The following is a 16,093-nucleotide window of genomic DNA, read 5'->3' on the forward strand; positions in this document are numbered from 1 at the left end:
AATGTGGCCTGCTCTTAATCTTTTCACAGCAGCTTGATAAGAAGAAACCAGCAGGGGAAACTTTTCCTGGCACAGAAGAAACACATAATTCCCTCCCACTACCTGCAGATTAGGCACAGGAGCAAATCGGAGCCATAAAAAAGCTGATTATCCTTAAACACTCACACAACCAAGTTCCACCATTACTAGGCACACTATAGGCACTTCCAGACGTTCCCTATTTTTAGGTGGGAATCAGTCACATGCTGGTGAATTCAGGTTGCGCAATTATAGTTGACTGGGAGTAATGCACAACCAACCTTCAGTGGGGCCTATTTCCAGATACATTACTAAGTATAGCTAGTATGGATAACCTCTGCCCTGGGGGCTTATTGCAGGCCTCCCTGTTTGCACTCCAGACTCTCTCCAAGCCAGGTGGCCCAACCCACACTTCTCCTCAGACCACCCCCTTCACTCATCCATTGTGGGGAAACTTCCAGGTAGAAATAACAGACCTGCATCTTCCAGGATGAGCTGTTAAGTTCCTGATGATGGACCTGGAAAGATGAGGAGAGTTGTGGATGACAAGTGGAGTGGACACTTTTGTTTCTGCTGGAGTCCTAGGGTAACTGTATGGCTGTGTTGAGCTGTTTCTTTAGCTTTCCCACATGGCTACCACAGTTGTAACAGGTTGATAGGCAGGAATTGGCAGGGGAAGCAGTGAGGTATAACATTAGGTAAAGGTAAAGGGACCCCTGACCATTAGGTCCAGTCGTGGCCGACTCTGGGGTTGCGGCACTCATCTCACTTTATTGGCCAAAGGAGCTGGCGTACAGCTTCCGGGTCATGTGGCCAGCATGACTAAGCCGCTTCTGGCGAACCAGAGCAGCGCACGGAAACGCCGTTTACCTTCCTGCCGGAGCGGTACCTATTTATCTACTTGCACTTTGACGTGCTTTCGAACTGCTAGGTTGGCAGGAGCTGGGACCGAGCTACGGGAGCTCACCCTGTCTCGGGGATTTGAACTGCCAACCTTCTGATCGGCAAGCCCTAGGCTCAGTGGTTTAGATCACAGCGCCACCCGCGTCCCTCTAGTATAGCATTACCACCTGCTAATTACTGCAGATCAAACTGCTGCTAAGGACTAGTTCAAACAGTTGGCAAGCTCTGACCCTTCAGCTGATCTGTGTAGATGAGCTGGGCTGCCTCCTTTCCACTCATCAAACACCAATCTGATAACCATGGGCAGGTCATTTGCATATTTTGTTGTTGATGATGATGTTGAAATGGGGGAGGACATAATTGTCTTGTGGGCGATCACTCTAGCCCCTAAACTGAAGGCTAGCCACCCCTGCCATAATTAGACTGCCACAGTATATGTTGGTATATGTTAAGAGGTAACAAGTCGCTCTAATCACTGAGCAGCTGGAAATCATTAAGCATCCAAGATTGTGAGTTAGTTTGTATAAATAGTCAGTTCACCCGTGTGTCTTTCTCTGCTACCAGGCGTGTTTGCTGATATGAGTTAGGTTTAGAGTAAAGCTTTCTTTATGCCGGAGATAAGAGCATGTGTGCTTTATCGCCAGGGTTTTCTTTTGTAAATAAAGTTTTTTTCCTGAGTTCCAAAGTGCTTGCTCCAGGATTCTTCATTGAAAGGTACTGACTCTCCTGCCTTCTTCAACCGCTGCACGAAATTCTCTGCTGAGATAAAATTTATGGCGTTGGAAGCGCACTGGACGTTTACTTAACATTAAACTAATTAAAATTTAATGGACAGTATACTAAAAGGGGCATTGGTTCTTGAAAAGCAAATCTTATAACATCTTTTATGGAACAAGCTTTTGAGGACCTGAGACTATTTTGTCAAATATACCGGTATGTGGTGTTCTAAATTGACAGATATAGAGGAGGAAAATGCGTAGTGAGGCAAAAATTCCATAAAATTACATGAAGGAATAGGAGGTAATTGTGTGTGTGTAGGTTTGCGCCATTTCTGGGAGATAAAATGATGGCTAACACAACAGTAGTAATCATGGCTGATAATTTTATCTTTCTAGCTATGCTAATGTAATCCCTTCATTGGGGAAAAATTGACTCTTTCAATTAAATTCAAACAGAAAGGATTGGAATTTGCTGCTCCTATTTTCACAAGAAAATCAATAAAAATTCTTAACTGAGGTTCTGCAGCCCGAAGCCAGCCCCCCCAGTAAATCCTGGCTACTCCCATGTCCTATTTAGTTCGTCAACATTTGCTGGAGCCTCGCCTCTTTGAAGTTTTGCTTAGGAATTCTGACTTGGGAGATCAGGTGAGATAAGAATGGCTCTTCTCTCACACCCTCCCTGAAGATCAACTCGCTGCCAGAGCTCTGCAGGGGATTTTTGCGCCGGTTCTAACCCGGGTGGAGCAGGGACGGTGGAGCCTCTGCCGAGACCCGCACAGGACAGGAGCAAGGGCAGACAGGACGCGGGACTGGCTCCTGGAAGTGCAGGAAGGAGGAAACCAAACAACGTTGCGCAGGTTGTGCTGCTGGCGCTGGCCACGCCTTCTTCGGAACCTGGCGGTGCGCTAGTCGTAAGGTCGCGCGCTTGCGCATAGAAAGCGTTCGGCGGAACGGGAGCTGGTGACGTTCCAGGGCCCCCTCCCGTTCCCCTTTTCATTGAGCAGAAATGGACAGTACGAGCAAGCCATCTGTAGCAACCGAGCGATGCCAGGGTGGTTAGATTTATTCGCTCTGTGCATCCTACTCCGAGCGGTGGCAGTTGCTGGCAGCTGATCGCCCTGCGGATGCCCATCTCCTTAGCTGCCATAAGCGACCACTTGTCAGACCGTAATGCGGACGATTTTGCAGTGATCTCGGATAGATCGGTGTTGCTCCCTGGCAGGCTTCTTAGACCCATGTGCGCGCTCGCTGAGATCTTGTTAGGCTGTGCGCGTGCTTTAAACCTAGCGGGGGAGGGGTAGCTAGGGAGGTGATCTTCAAAGATCCGTGGTGCGCTGGGCGGCTCTCGGCAGTACCAATCCGGAGGTGTGTGTTCATGCGCGCGGGCGCGTTCTCGCCAGGGTTACCTGTTGTGATTTCCCCGTAGCCATATCACAGATGCCGAACGGTGGATCTCGCTCCCTGCAATCGCCCCCTATTGATAGATAGGCTTGGCCTTTACTCGTTAGCATCAGACATTGCGAGGGTTTTTTGTGTTTTTGTGTTTGCCTTTTTCGTCTATGCAGCGGAGCGGACCTCCCGAGCTCTTGTGCCGGAAGGAGAGCAGCTGCTAAGCTCGCGTTTTTCCGAGTGGGGGCGCCGTTCCGCAAGCGGCTCCTTCCCGGAGCTTGAATGCAGTGAGGAGGCTGGGAGGCGGCGAGGCTGCTGGGCGGGCCCAGCCGTCGCAGCTGATGCTCTCTGAGGTCACCCGCTCGGCTCATCCCCGCGTCCGCCACCGAGCGAGTCTTCTCGCCTAGCTGCTGCCGCCGCTTGTTCTGGGCTTGGAGAAGGGGCTGATCCGGGGCTGGAGAGCCGCGGTGGGGATGCTGCTGCTTTTCCTTGCCCTTTCTAACCCCGATGTTCCTTCCTCTGGCCGGGGCGTTGCGGGCTCCTACCTGGGCTGGGCTGGGCAGGGCGCTTGAAGCCAACCGGGGCTCGCAGCATTGTCCCGGGCTCCGCATGGTTTAAAAGCGAATCTGAAGCGAATCCCGTCCAGGCTGCCTTTGTCTTTGGCCGGGAGCATGTGGGTGAACCCGGAGGAGGTGCTGCTGGCAAACGCCCTGTGGATCACGGAGAGGGCCAACCCTTACTTCATCCTGCAGAGAAGAAAGGGGCACGGAGGAGATGGAGGCAGCGGAGGGCTAGCTGGTAAGGGGGCGAAGAGGGCTCCGAAGCGGGAGGGGGAGAAATAAGGGGCAGAATTGCTCAGTTTGGATCTTTTGGGGTGGGGGATGCTGCTACTGCTATTCTTTGGTGCGTTTATTTACATGCCATGTCCACGCCTGGTGTCTTGATGCGGGGTCTGCATTTGCAACAGGTGTGTGCATTTCACTTGAAGGTATACTGTTTGTGTGTTTGGAAATCCAGGATGCCAGTTTTTCTTCATGTATCTATATTGGCTTGCTTAGGCTTTTATTATTGTGTATGGATGGCTATATTCACCTGCATGTCAGTACTGCTGGGGTTGGCAGAGTCTCTACTGATTACTGTTTCCTACATCCTTGTGCAGAAGACTTAGAGTGGCATCCCAGAGTCCTTTGAAAATTGCACGAAGGAAGATTACTAATAGCACACACGGAGAAGTTTTAGGCTGCAGTCCTTGCACAATTTCTTGCAAGTAAGTCCCATTGGACTCTGTGAGACTTACTTCTGATCAGCCATGCATAGAGCGGAGGTAGATTAATAGAGTGCTTTTGTAACTTAACTTCAAAGAAATTCTGTGAAGGGCACTCAATTGTTATTTTAGATATGCTATACTGGGAGTGAAATACAGCGAGGTCTCACAGTGAGTTTGGGACTTATCAGGAACGCAGGAATCCCAAGTGAAATAATTCATTCACAGGAGCACATTGCTTCTGTCTTGCATCAAGAAAAAAATTAATTCTGAGCCATCTGGCTCAAGAGATCTAGAATAGTTTTCGGCAGTGTGTCACAAACTATAGTCTGTAGATCACAAGCTTCATTCAGGTGAAATACAAAAGAAGCAATAAAAATACAATTTAAAAACCAGCACTTATCACATCATATTAGAATTGCTGCAACAGGCATGAACTCATTAAGTGATCTGCCAAGACTCAGTGGTCTGTGGGACAGAAAGTTTGGGAAGCACTGATTCAGGGCATGTCAGTTTCTGTGGCCTACACCAGTAAATGTGTAACATGATGAGTCTCATTTCCTCATCTCCTTTTGCACTTCACTATTTCAGTGAATCAGTTCCTCACCTACACCTAGCTTGGTTAGAGCCAACCAACCAGTCCAAAGCTGAAATTGAGATGAACTGGACTTTCCATTCTAGAGAACTTCTTACAATTTAATATGACAGTTTGAATGTTTTAAGTGTCCTGGTTGTAGTTGTGATGTCTATTAGCCATGTATGTTTTTTGTTGCTAGCATTGATCATCTGGAAATAGTGAAGATCAGGCAAGACAACCAGGATTCAGCTTTTTAAAGTTTTGTTTTACATGTGCATTGTCACTGTGTTTTATATGGCTATCCTTGGCTGCAATTTGGGTTGAATTACAATACTGGCTGCAAGGCTCTGGTGGTAACTGCAAAACATAATGTCTTAATTGGCACTAAAGGAATATAAAACCAGGATGAGGGTGGGGAAGATCCTAAAGGAATTTTAATCCTGTAGCACTACAGCATTGACAATTCCATCATTCCTAAAAATGGTTGTGCATCTCTCTCTCTCCTAGTCTAAGGTTATTTTTAGGATATTTTGATTCAAGTGCCCTAGAAAGCTTTTGCAGCAAGGCTCTTCCATTAGCCACTATTGTGCATGTCAGTGTGCTGTACTTCCCAAGGACAGTTACCTAAATGGAAATCACAGGAATGAGTCAAAAATACATTCTCAACTTCTGCTTGTTTTCAGCTTGTTTTCTTCTGCTTCCTAATCTGTATTGATATTTAATTGTATAAAGTCGAGTGACATCGGTGAAATGGCACACTTTTTCAAAAACATCCTTTCCTCATTGTAACGTTGGGCTACTGTAAAGTAGGGTCTGGCAAATCTTGAGTCACTGTAAGCGTGTCTTGATTCAAGTAGCTGCTTGAGTTTATCCCGTATATAACTTGGAAAAACTGTAACACCTCAATCACTCCTTTCTTGGCCACCTAGAAAATTCACCAATGATAAATGGTTCAGATGTAAGCTTCCTAAGTCAAGCACTTCAGCCACCAAATCATGCTGGATCTGTATACTAATTTTATGATTTTGTTGAAAGCAATATATTTTATGCATGCCAATAATTCATTCCATCAGTGGCTGTTACTACAGGAAATAAAGGTTTAGAAAAATGTGACCTTGCCTACAAGCAACAAAAAATGGTAACAGAATACATTTATTGTTGAAGGTGTTTGCCTGAAGGCTCAAAGACAGCCCTTTTAGAGCAGGCATATAGTCTGTGTGGCCTTTTGTGCATTGGCTATCTATGCAAATCATGGCAATTTGCAAGAAGAAGTGCAAACAAAAATAGATCTAAAGGAAGACTCAGTTTGCCAGGAAGAGATTATTTGGCCTTGGAAGTCAGCAGTATTTCAGATTAAACAGATTTTGCAAATGTAAAGAGTTTGGCTAGAGCACGGTCAGCTGCATGTAATTTCCTATTAAAATATGAAAGCAGTTGATTAGATTGGGAGGAGGAATCACAGAGTACATGGTTTGCATGTAAAAGGTCCCAGGTCCAGTCTCTGACATTTCTAGTTACAGTACTGGGTAACAAAATAGTGAAAAATCCGTAACTAATAAGAGTGACTTCCATTCAAGCAAGGCAAGGAATGAGAAGCCTTCAGATGTTTCTCACATTATCCCTGATCGTGGACCATGCTGGTTGTGCCCAATGGGAATTGGAGTCCAACAACATTTGGAGGACATCCTGTTGGCTGCCTCTTCTGCACAGCACAATTTGCTTTTTAGTCATTCAGTGCTGAAACCCGTCATAACACTTGAAAGTTTAAATTAATCACTGTGTGCTCCATTAGCATGGAATTGGTTTTTCAAATTTAGGAGTGTTCGCCCATGATGTGCATGGATGCTGTAAGTGTGCTCCACTCTTTTGTGCATTTCCTTCTTGTGATGCAAACTTCAGATCATGTACGGCAGCAATTGGCTTTCAGAGAAGCAACTATGAGAGTCCTTGCAGATTAGCATTAGAACTTGACATGCACTCCTAGTTCCCAGGCCTTACTCTCTGCTATTGTTTATGGTTCTAGAACTGCTTTCAGGTACAGTCTGCAGAATACCTACATAAATGTGTTTTTAGTGGCGTCCTCCATTTGGACCTCTCAGGGAAACAAGAGATGCTCTCTTTGTATTTACAAGTTACATTCCTACAGAATGAGTATTTTTATAAACACAGTTTTTATGGTAGTAGTTGGATAATAGCAGTGTGGACTGTGGAGCTGTTCATTGCAGCCTAGGCATGTAACAGTAGTTTTAAGTTCATGAAATGGTGCCAAACATCTTTCTAACACATTTGTTTAGGTGGCTGGCAGATGGCTATCCGCTGACTACCGAGGGAATAAAATGCTCACAGAAACTGTGGTGGGAATTGTCTTCTCTCACCATTATATAGAAACAATTTATCTATCTGACACTAGTTCAGTGTGATAGGTTGGCATTAATAGATCACCAGCACTATTTTTTAAAACAATGTCATTTTCACATATAGTATGAAATATTTGGTATACAAGGAGCTTACAGCTTAATCGTGTCCATATCTCCTTCTAAGGCTCACAGAGTTCTTTGGGGCATGCTCTCAGAATACAGCCTTGGGCTGCAATCCTCTGTGCTGTTAACTCGGGAAAAAGCTTCACTGAACTCAAAGGGGCTTACTTCTGAGAAGGCATGCATAGGATTATGCTGTTAAATTCTTTAATGAAATGATTATTTTCCCCTTCAGTGCACCTAAATATTTATTGCTGAGTTGAGACATTTTCTCAGTAAAATCTTAAGGGATTGACAAAGCATTTCATAATTCATTAAAACTACAAATTCTCTGTGCTGATGTTAAACTTTAAGTCTTTAAGGTGCCTACCTCTTTGTTATAGCAGCTAATAAGGATTGGTAAGAAACTGGGCCCTGGGGATATTACATCAATGCAGTTCAGTCATATACACGTCTTTAAAAAGATGTAGCAATAAAATATTTTAATTGATTTGTGTGCATAAAGTAGTTTTATATATGTATTCCTTGTTAAATCACTTCAACATGTTTCATTGGAAGCAATTAACAAATGGGATGAAATAATAAATTAATACTGTTTTCTCTGAAGTAGAGAAGAGTTCATGAGACTTACTCCCACGTTAGTTCATATAGAATTGTGGATGTAGTCTGCACACCTGTATCTAGTTTCCATGGAGTAAACCCCATTAAACTCAATGGGACATAGTTTTGAGTAGGCACTGTAGAATTGTGCTGTATATCAGGGAAATTAAAATCTGCAAAAGATGAACCAGAATTCGAGGCTCCATAAATATTTTCATCCACAAGTGGACTCTTAAGAAAGAAAAATTCACGAAACTTCCATAGTTTCATTTATGTTTTTGCGCTCTCTGTTATTTTGAACCTTCTTGTGCCCATAGTAGGCAAAAAGTATATACCCACAAACTCTTAAGTTGGCAATGTGCAAAAACGGTCTGCTCCTTTAAATGCGTCCTGCCCTCATCCTCAAATCAAAAAATGTTGTGAAGTACTTTCATCCCAAGGTCACTGAAGCTACTGGCTTCATAAATCTACTGAAATGGGGGGGAACCATTTTCTGAGTACATTCTTGCCTTTTCACCCAATAGCCTAATTACTGTTCTGAGTAGTTTAAAATAAAGCAGTAATGCATCCTTCATGGTAACAGAATTTCATATATCTTACCACAAATTATTTTCTTCATATGATTTTGTAAACACCTGAAACTCAATCTCTATCATTTGTGAAATTTTACAAAACTTTTCTTTTAAGTTATTGAAGTTACCTTTTCTTGAATCTTTAAAAATTTGTGTAGCAAAAGTAAAGGGAAACTCATTAAATCTTCAGGCAAATTGGTACTATATTTAGTATTTCTAAGGGCATGTTTGGAACACCAGACCAACTAAATTAGAGAAAATAGGCACTGTGGTATCTACTTTATAGGGTTATGAGGAACCAAACTGACGAAGATTAAAAACTTTGTTTAATGTTTCAAAAGTAACAAAATCATGAACAGAAGCTATAGTAATGACATGTTCAATTTTAGTGCCATAAGTACTTGGCTTGAATTATTTGCTTATGTTCTAGGTTAAATGAATGGCTAAAAGTCAATTAATCATGGTATTATGAAAATGTTTTGAATTCATTGCACTTTGCAATCTCCTTGTTTGTAATTGACTTTTAATTTGTTGTTGTGCAGTACATCAGTATCTTTGTAGAGGCAGGGTTTACTGCTTTTGATCCTCACTGCGAATAAGTAAGGATAGATTAACAAAGGAACTTTTCATCAGCATCTTTGCAGGATTCACATATATAGAAATGCTACTGTGGCCTTCATAGTAACATTTACTATGGGAAGATTTAAATGTGTGATGTTCTGATGTGTTTTGGTATATTCTGTTGGAAGCCACTCAGAGTGGCTGGGGCAACACAGTCAGATGGGCGGGGTACAAAAACTAATTATTATTATTATTATTATTATTATTATTATTATTATTATGTGCCCAGGTGGCTTTGGACAAGTTACTCTTTCTTGGCCTCAGTTGTCTAGGCATAATGGTATTATAAGGATGCTTGTGCTAAAAATATTGTGCAGAAAATGTTAAATAAGACATAGTGCAGGATTTGCTTTCAAACATCAGATAGTGTTGGCTTTCACATCCATGCAACACCAACATTTTATCCTTGGATTTGAGGGGCTGCATTTTGGTAATAAATTATCTTTTTTTAGCAGTGGGAGATCTCAGGAGAGTTATCCATTTTACAAAGTAGTTATTACTTATCCTTCTTTTTTTAGACCAAATATGTGGCCTTTTATGCTAAAGGAAGAGGGAGGTTTTGGAACTCATAAGGGGATATTTTTTAAAAAATCTTAACAGCCTATATTTCTACGTTTAACTTTGCTGCATATTTTGTGATTTTAAATCTATTGGTGTTTTCTCACCAAAGAGTACTTTCCCCAGGAATTCCCTTGTTATACCTATTTTTTCCTCGTGCCATCAGCAGTTGTAGATTTTTGACACTAAGTCATGTGGATGACTCTTCCTGTTATTATTATTACTATTTAAATGAGTAAGCCTATTGACCATATGGCTTGTCTTGTGCAATGAAGGGAAAATTAGCAACCATAATACAGCCAAAAGGAAACAGCTGTTGTGATTTGTTTGTCTATTTCTTTTTAGTTTTCTTGATGCATAAGATTCCTTGGTGTAGAATAGATTTCAATCTCCCTGTGCTAAAAGAAAGTCGGTGAAAAGCTTGAAAATGCAATAATAGCATATCTGATGGGCTCCGAAAATTTCTAAATCCCACTGCTTTACAAGGAGAGCAGGAGGGATGTGTCAAGTCTTTGCTTATGCCTAGCCATGTATCCTATCCCTTGTCAATGTACATTTTGAGCTATGTAACCTGTACTCTGAGTTGGTGCTGAGACCATGTGCTAATTTCATTAATAATTTGGGGATTTCCAAAGCACAGAGTCCGAGTTCTTCATCCAAGGGTGAGAGCCAGGACAATGTACTGGTTCTGTATAAGACAAAGAAGAAGAGCTCATGTATATCCCATGGTACTTTGTCATTTTCCCTTGATGGAATACTTGGCGAACTTGCCAATCTGTCAGGAACAAATTGCTGAAATGCAAAATAAAACAATCAAAATATGTTGATAGGCAAGTGAAGACATGTTTAGCAGCAGCAGGCATGACCTGGCACCAGAAAGGATTCATGCAAATATAATTATATGCATATAAAATATGCAGATTGAATGGAGCCACAGAGCTTTGAAAGTGCTCCAAAAATAACCTTTGGTGCTGGACAGAATTGCCTAATCACCTCGGTTTGATTTCAGCAAGATATTCCTGTAATATGGGACTTGTTAGGTTCAGAACTGACTGGTTTTCTACCTGGAGGTTGCTGTACTGTTGGGGCAACTCTTAAGGCATGAGAAACTGCTGTTTTCAGTATACAGATGTAAATCTTTGCTGTTGTTAAGTCTCCTCTTAGTCATCCTGTTTAAATGTGTCAAATGTCAGAGGTGTGGACTTCAGCCAAATTGCAACATGCAAGCGGCACCAGCTTAGATGAGCATTTAATGCATTTTTGTATTGATTGTTTTACATTTTCTGGTTTTAATTGTTTTTATTTGTGGTATTTTTCTCTGGTTAAGTCACTTAGTAAAAAGAGACTAACGAATCAATATTAACAAATGGCAGCAACATCTTTACTTTCAGAATTTCCCCTTATGAATAAGTGAAACTCCTTTGGACTCTTCTTGTCCACCCCCAAATCCATTGTTGGGGGCAACTTCACTTGGTTACCTAGGTGTTGCCTTTTCTGCTTGCAGGCATGAGCATGAATAAAAGCCTGGGGAGTACTTAAGAGTGTGTAAGCGAACATAATTAACTAGAAGATTCCATACTGCTGTATTTGGGGCAGTGTGTCTCTGAATACCGGTTGCTAGGGGATTCAAATGGGGATGATGCTGTTATGCTTATGTCCTGCTTGTGAACATCCCTCAGACCTCTGGCTGAACACTGGGGATGCAGGATGCTAGACTTAACAGGCCTTTGGTCTGATCCAGCAGAGCTCTGTCTTGTGTTGTTATTTTCACTTTTTCCCATCCACATCTAAAATAACCAGTCCAGGATGCTGCTGAATAATTCTTTCTTCCCTCCTGCATTTATAACTTCCAGTGTTATTAAGGACATCTGTCCTTTCCTCCCAGTAGATAGAAATCTATAGAAATACTGTATAGAGTTGGAAGGGACCCAAAGGGTTATCTCGTCCAAACAGAAGGAATCAATTGGTGAAGAACACTTGGCAACGTTTTTGGCAGTCATTTGCAGCTGTTCTTGGGCTTAGCTCTGTACTGCCATTTCCTGGCTGTGCTCCTTTCCAGTGAATATCCTGCAGTTGTAAGAGACTGGCATGCTCAAAGTGCCAGCATGCTGAATAGTCTTGAGTCAGGCCCTAATTTCCCTGCTGATTACTTCTTGTTCAAGTGCACTAACGGACAACATGGGAGTTGGGGAGAAGATTCACACTAACTCCACAATTTTTCTACAATTCTTGGTCAGAGATTAGATCTTAACTGCAGCAAATGTAAGTGGTGGGTTAGAGGGGAAAACAGGACACAATGTTAAAATTCTAAAGCCTGCAGGGTCTTTTGTTTGTTTTTGTTTTTGTTTCTTTGCATGCATCCTGGAGTATTTGCAAACTTGTTCAAGCTGCCCTACTGTGGCTTTTGAATTCTCTCCCCCCCCCCCAAATTTTTTAATTCATTTTATAACACAAATAAAGAACACAAACAGAAAAACAAACAATACAAACAGATTCTTGTCTTATCCTTATTTTTCTAAACATTGTTAGGTGGGCTTCCCCAAGTCCCACCTATCTGATTTTCATTTTATTTCATCTTTAGCAGTTTACATATATCACAATTTCTAACCATCTTTTTTTTTATCACACTTACTTTAACCATAAAAAACTTCACATTTTATCACTTACAAATAATACTATTTTAAAATACATATCTTCTACTTCTAACCCCACAGCCTATATCCACTTCCAAAGCTATTCTAAGATTTAAATATTAACATATTTTTTCAAATATTCCTTAAACTTCTACCAATCTTCTTCCACCGTCTCTTCTCTCTGGTCTCGAGTCTCCCGGTGAGTTCGGCAAGTTCCATATAGTCCATCATCTTCATCTGCCATTCTTCGATAGTTGGTAAATCTTGTTTCTTCCAATTCTTCGCTAGCAATATTCTCGCAGCTGTTGTGGCATACAGAAAAAAAGTAACATCCTTTTTGGGGATTTCATCCCCCACCATACCAAGTAAAAAGGCTTCTGGTTTCTTAATAAATGTGTTTTTCAACATTTTTTTTCAGTTCATTAAATCCTTTCCCAGAAGTCTTTTACCTTGGGGCATGTCCACCACATGTGGTAAAATGTTCCTTCTTTTTCTTTACATTTCCAGCATTTATTATCATGAGTATGATACATTTTTGCTAACTTCGCTGGTGTTAAATACAATCTGTACATCATTTTCATCAAATTTTCTCTTAATTCATTACAAGCTATAAATTTGATTCCTTTTTTCCACAATTTCTCCCAATCTACCATCATGATATTGTGCCCCACATCCCTGGCCCATTTAATCATTACAGGTTTCACTTGTTCATCTTTCGTATGCCATTCCAGCAATAAATTATACATCTACCCCAATGGACCAACACAACTGTTTATGATTTTCATATGCAATATGAGATACTTCCCAGTCTCCTTCCAGGTTGTCAATTCTCACTTGGGAACCTGAAATCTTGAGACACCCATAGCTGCTTCTTGGCATGTTTTGCTTCTTTGATAGAGGATCATTCAAGTATAAAAGAGTTTGCTGAGCTCATGCTTCCTGATGAGTAAATGTGCTCAGCCAGTGATATGATTACTCGCTTTCGTTGACTACACATCATACATTTAAAGCACATGCCCCCAGCAAAGAATCATGGGAACTGTAGTTTAAGGGTGCTGGGAATTGTATGTCAGGTAAACTACAGTTCCTAGGATTCTTTAGGTGAGGGGAAATGTGCTTTAAATGTATGGGGTACTTAGCCCCCAGGCTTCCTCTCCCCTATGGCTGATTGAGGCACTTTAAAAAATCTTATGCACTGGGATTTTACATTCCTGGGCAGATAGCCAAGTTCACCACAACATTGCTTTGCCTTTCCACGAAGCCCTATATCAGTGGACATGTTCACTAAGCATGTTCCTATAAGACAGGGTGGGCAGCTTATCAAATATAGTGAATTACATCAGATTCCCTCCCCACCCCCATTATGTACCGAGATCAAATTGCAACCACAAAAGCTAGAAAATTACTTTTTACAATGAAAGCTGATACTCTCAGAATGCTAAATGAGTGCATTAGGTGCATGGGGCTCACTTGCAGACCACATGGTGCAAAGCACTCAGAGGACCATCTCAGAATGCTGGGTATGCATATTTTTTTTGTTCTGTGCTTTCGTGTTTGAAAACCTGTCTGTCAGGACTTTCAGGTTCTCTTTGGCTCATCATAGTTCGCGTGCTGAGCCTCTAACATTGCACCGAGTCTCTCTCTTCTAAAAGTTTGAAGCAGTTGACCCTGAGGGAAACACCTTGCCAAACATAGCAGAGTTCAGCTAAAAAGGCTCTTCAACCCCCAGGGAACCTTATAAGGTGACTAGCACTGGAGGATTCTTCGTGACAAAATCAGTCATGATTTTGTTTCCTTTTACCCCTATGTGGGCATCGCAAGACACACAGAGGAGCCTTGAGAGAGCAAAATGTTGGCACCTCAGTTAGACAGGAGGGAGTCAACCCAGATTTCCCTTCTTCATCTCCATCTAGCCCTGTATGCCCAACCCCAACCCCCCAGCCACCACCTCTTCCTTCTGCTGGTCCTGCTCCCCTCCTTCTTTTCCACTAGTAGCTGCCTCTTTCTCCTCAGCCACTGGGTCCATTTGTGACATTACAGGGAGTCTGTACCCAATGGCAACAGCTGGGGAACGATCTGCACAGCTTTCTATTATCTGTCTTGCGGTGGTGTGTGTGTATCGAACACTACTTAGATATATTTAAAGATAAAGGGACCCCTGACCGTTAGGTCCAGTTGTGGACGACTCTGGGGTTGCAGTACTCATCTCGCTTTACTGGCCGAGGGAGCTGGCGTGCAGCTTCTGGGTCATGTGGCCAGCATGACTAAGCCGCTTCTGGCGAACCAGAGCAGCGCACGGAAACGCCGTTTACCTTTCCGCCAGAGCGGTACCTATTACTTGCACTTTGACGTGCTTTCGAACTGCTAGGTTGGTAGGAGCTGGGACCGAGCAGCGGGAGCTCACCCCGTAGCGGGGATTCAAACCGCCAACCTTCTGATCAGCAGTGCTCTGTGGTTTAACCCACAGCGCCACCCGCGTCCCATCTAGATGTATTTAGAAAGCCATTTATTTAGAAATAGAAGCTGGGTTTCTTAAGGCCTACTGCTCTCTTCATTACTTTCATGAGTGGTCTATGGAAAAAGTTTGCCAGCTTCTGACAACCGTGAAAGGCACAAACACAGTGAGAGGGATGGCTACCATCCAGCAGCATCACCCAGGCATTTCCACTAGCTTCTGCCAATTTCATCCCTGACTTCAGCCGCCCAACTTACACTGGCTTCCTCCCATGAATGTTGACTGGTTCACGCATGCACCCTTCACCTGGAGAGCGACCTCTTGAATGCGTAATTCCCAGGCACACCACATCCAGAGGGTGACCTATGCCGCCTCTGAATTTACCCACACACACACCATGTGTTTCAAACACATTCAAAGCTTGACATTTGCACAGACACATTCATTAACCGGCCATTCTCCATTCATTCACATATACACCCCAGTTCCTATCCACAAATAGGCACATAGTTTGTTGGGCTTCCAAGGTGAATTTCAGCCAGTTTATACCCACACATATCAGCCTGCTTCAGACTTGCAGCATCCACCAACATCCAAATACGAACTCCACCAGCTTCCACCCACCAATATCTGTCAGCTTCTGCTAGGTCCATCACCAGACAGCAGACAGCTTCTAGCTATGGATATCATCTGGTTTCAAGCCACAAAAACTTGCCTTCTTATTGATCCACAGCATGCTGCTGCTGCTGAATGATTACGGTAGTTTGTTCCATCTGCTGGCTTGCCTTGGCATGGAAGGAGACCACCCAGTGCTGAACACCACAGCTATTTCCCACTGTGTTCTCTTTGGGAAGTAAAACTACTTTTGCCTTGGTTTTCCCCTTAGTTCACCTTTATGTATCCACTCAGATGCCATGTGCTGTGTGACATCACAGGCAGTCCACAGCCAATGACAACAGCTGGGGAAGCATCATCATCATCATCATAAGCTCAGCTCTCACAGTGGTGAGCACAGCTCAGCAGTGATCTGTTCCTTTGCTTGTTTACTATTAAAATGTTCTGTCACCAGTGTTGTACTGATATCAGGGAAAGGCACTGCTATAGCTAAAGTTGAATTTATCAGTATAGCAATAAAACTGGTTAGTGGTGGGATGTGGGTCTGTGTGAGAAAGGAAACAGAAAAAGGAAGAAGAGTCTTGTCTCATTTGTATGTGTACATGTAAAAGGGAATCAGAATAGGTGTATATAACTGTGTGGTTTAATCAGAGTATCGTAGTGCTCTGTGTGTTGTGTTGTGTCTGTGTTTT

General features: G+C 42.7%; 1 protein-coding gene across 3 annotated transcripts in view; it reads left to right on the top strand.

Annotated features, from left to right (window-relative positions):
- Positions 1-3,174: 3,174 nt before the first annotated feature.
- Positions 3,175-16,093, top strand: part of TBC1D9 (TBC1 domain family member 9) — a 49,506-nt gene continuing 36,587 nt past the window's right edge. For 2 of the 3 annotated variants that reach the window (XM_053403311.1, XM_053403312.1), the window contains exon 1: positions 3,176-3,827. In XM_053403311.1, coding sequence (XP_053259286.1) covers positions 3,701-3,827 — 127 coding nt within the window. In that variant the 5' untranslated portion in view covers positions 3,176-3,700. Of the gene's footprint in view, positions 3,828-16,093 lie in introns of all 3 variants that reach the window. The other variant, XM_053403313.1, reaches the window with a different exon arrangement.

The sequence above is a fragment of the Podarcis raffonei genome, chromosome 9, assembly GCF_027172205.1.
Source record: "Podarcis raffonei isolate rPodRaf1 chromosome 9, rPodRaf1.pri, whole genome shotgun sequence".
NCBI lineage: Eukaryota > Metazoa > Chordata > Lepidosauria > Squamata > Lacertidae > Podarcis > Podarcis raffonei.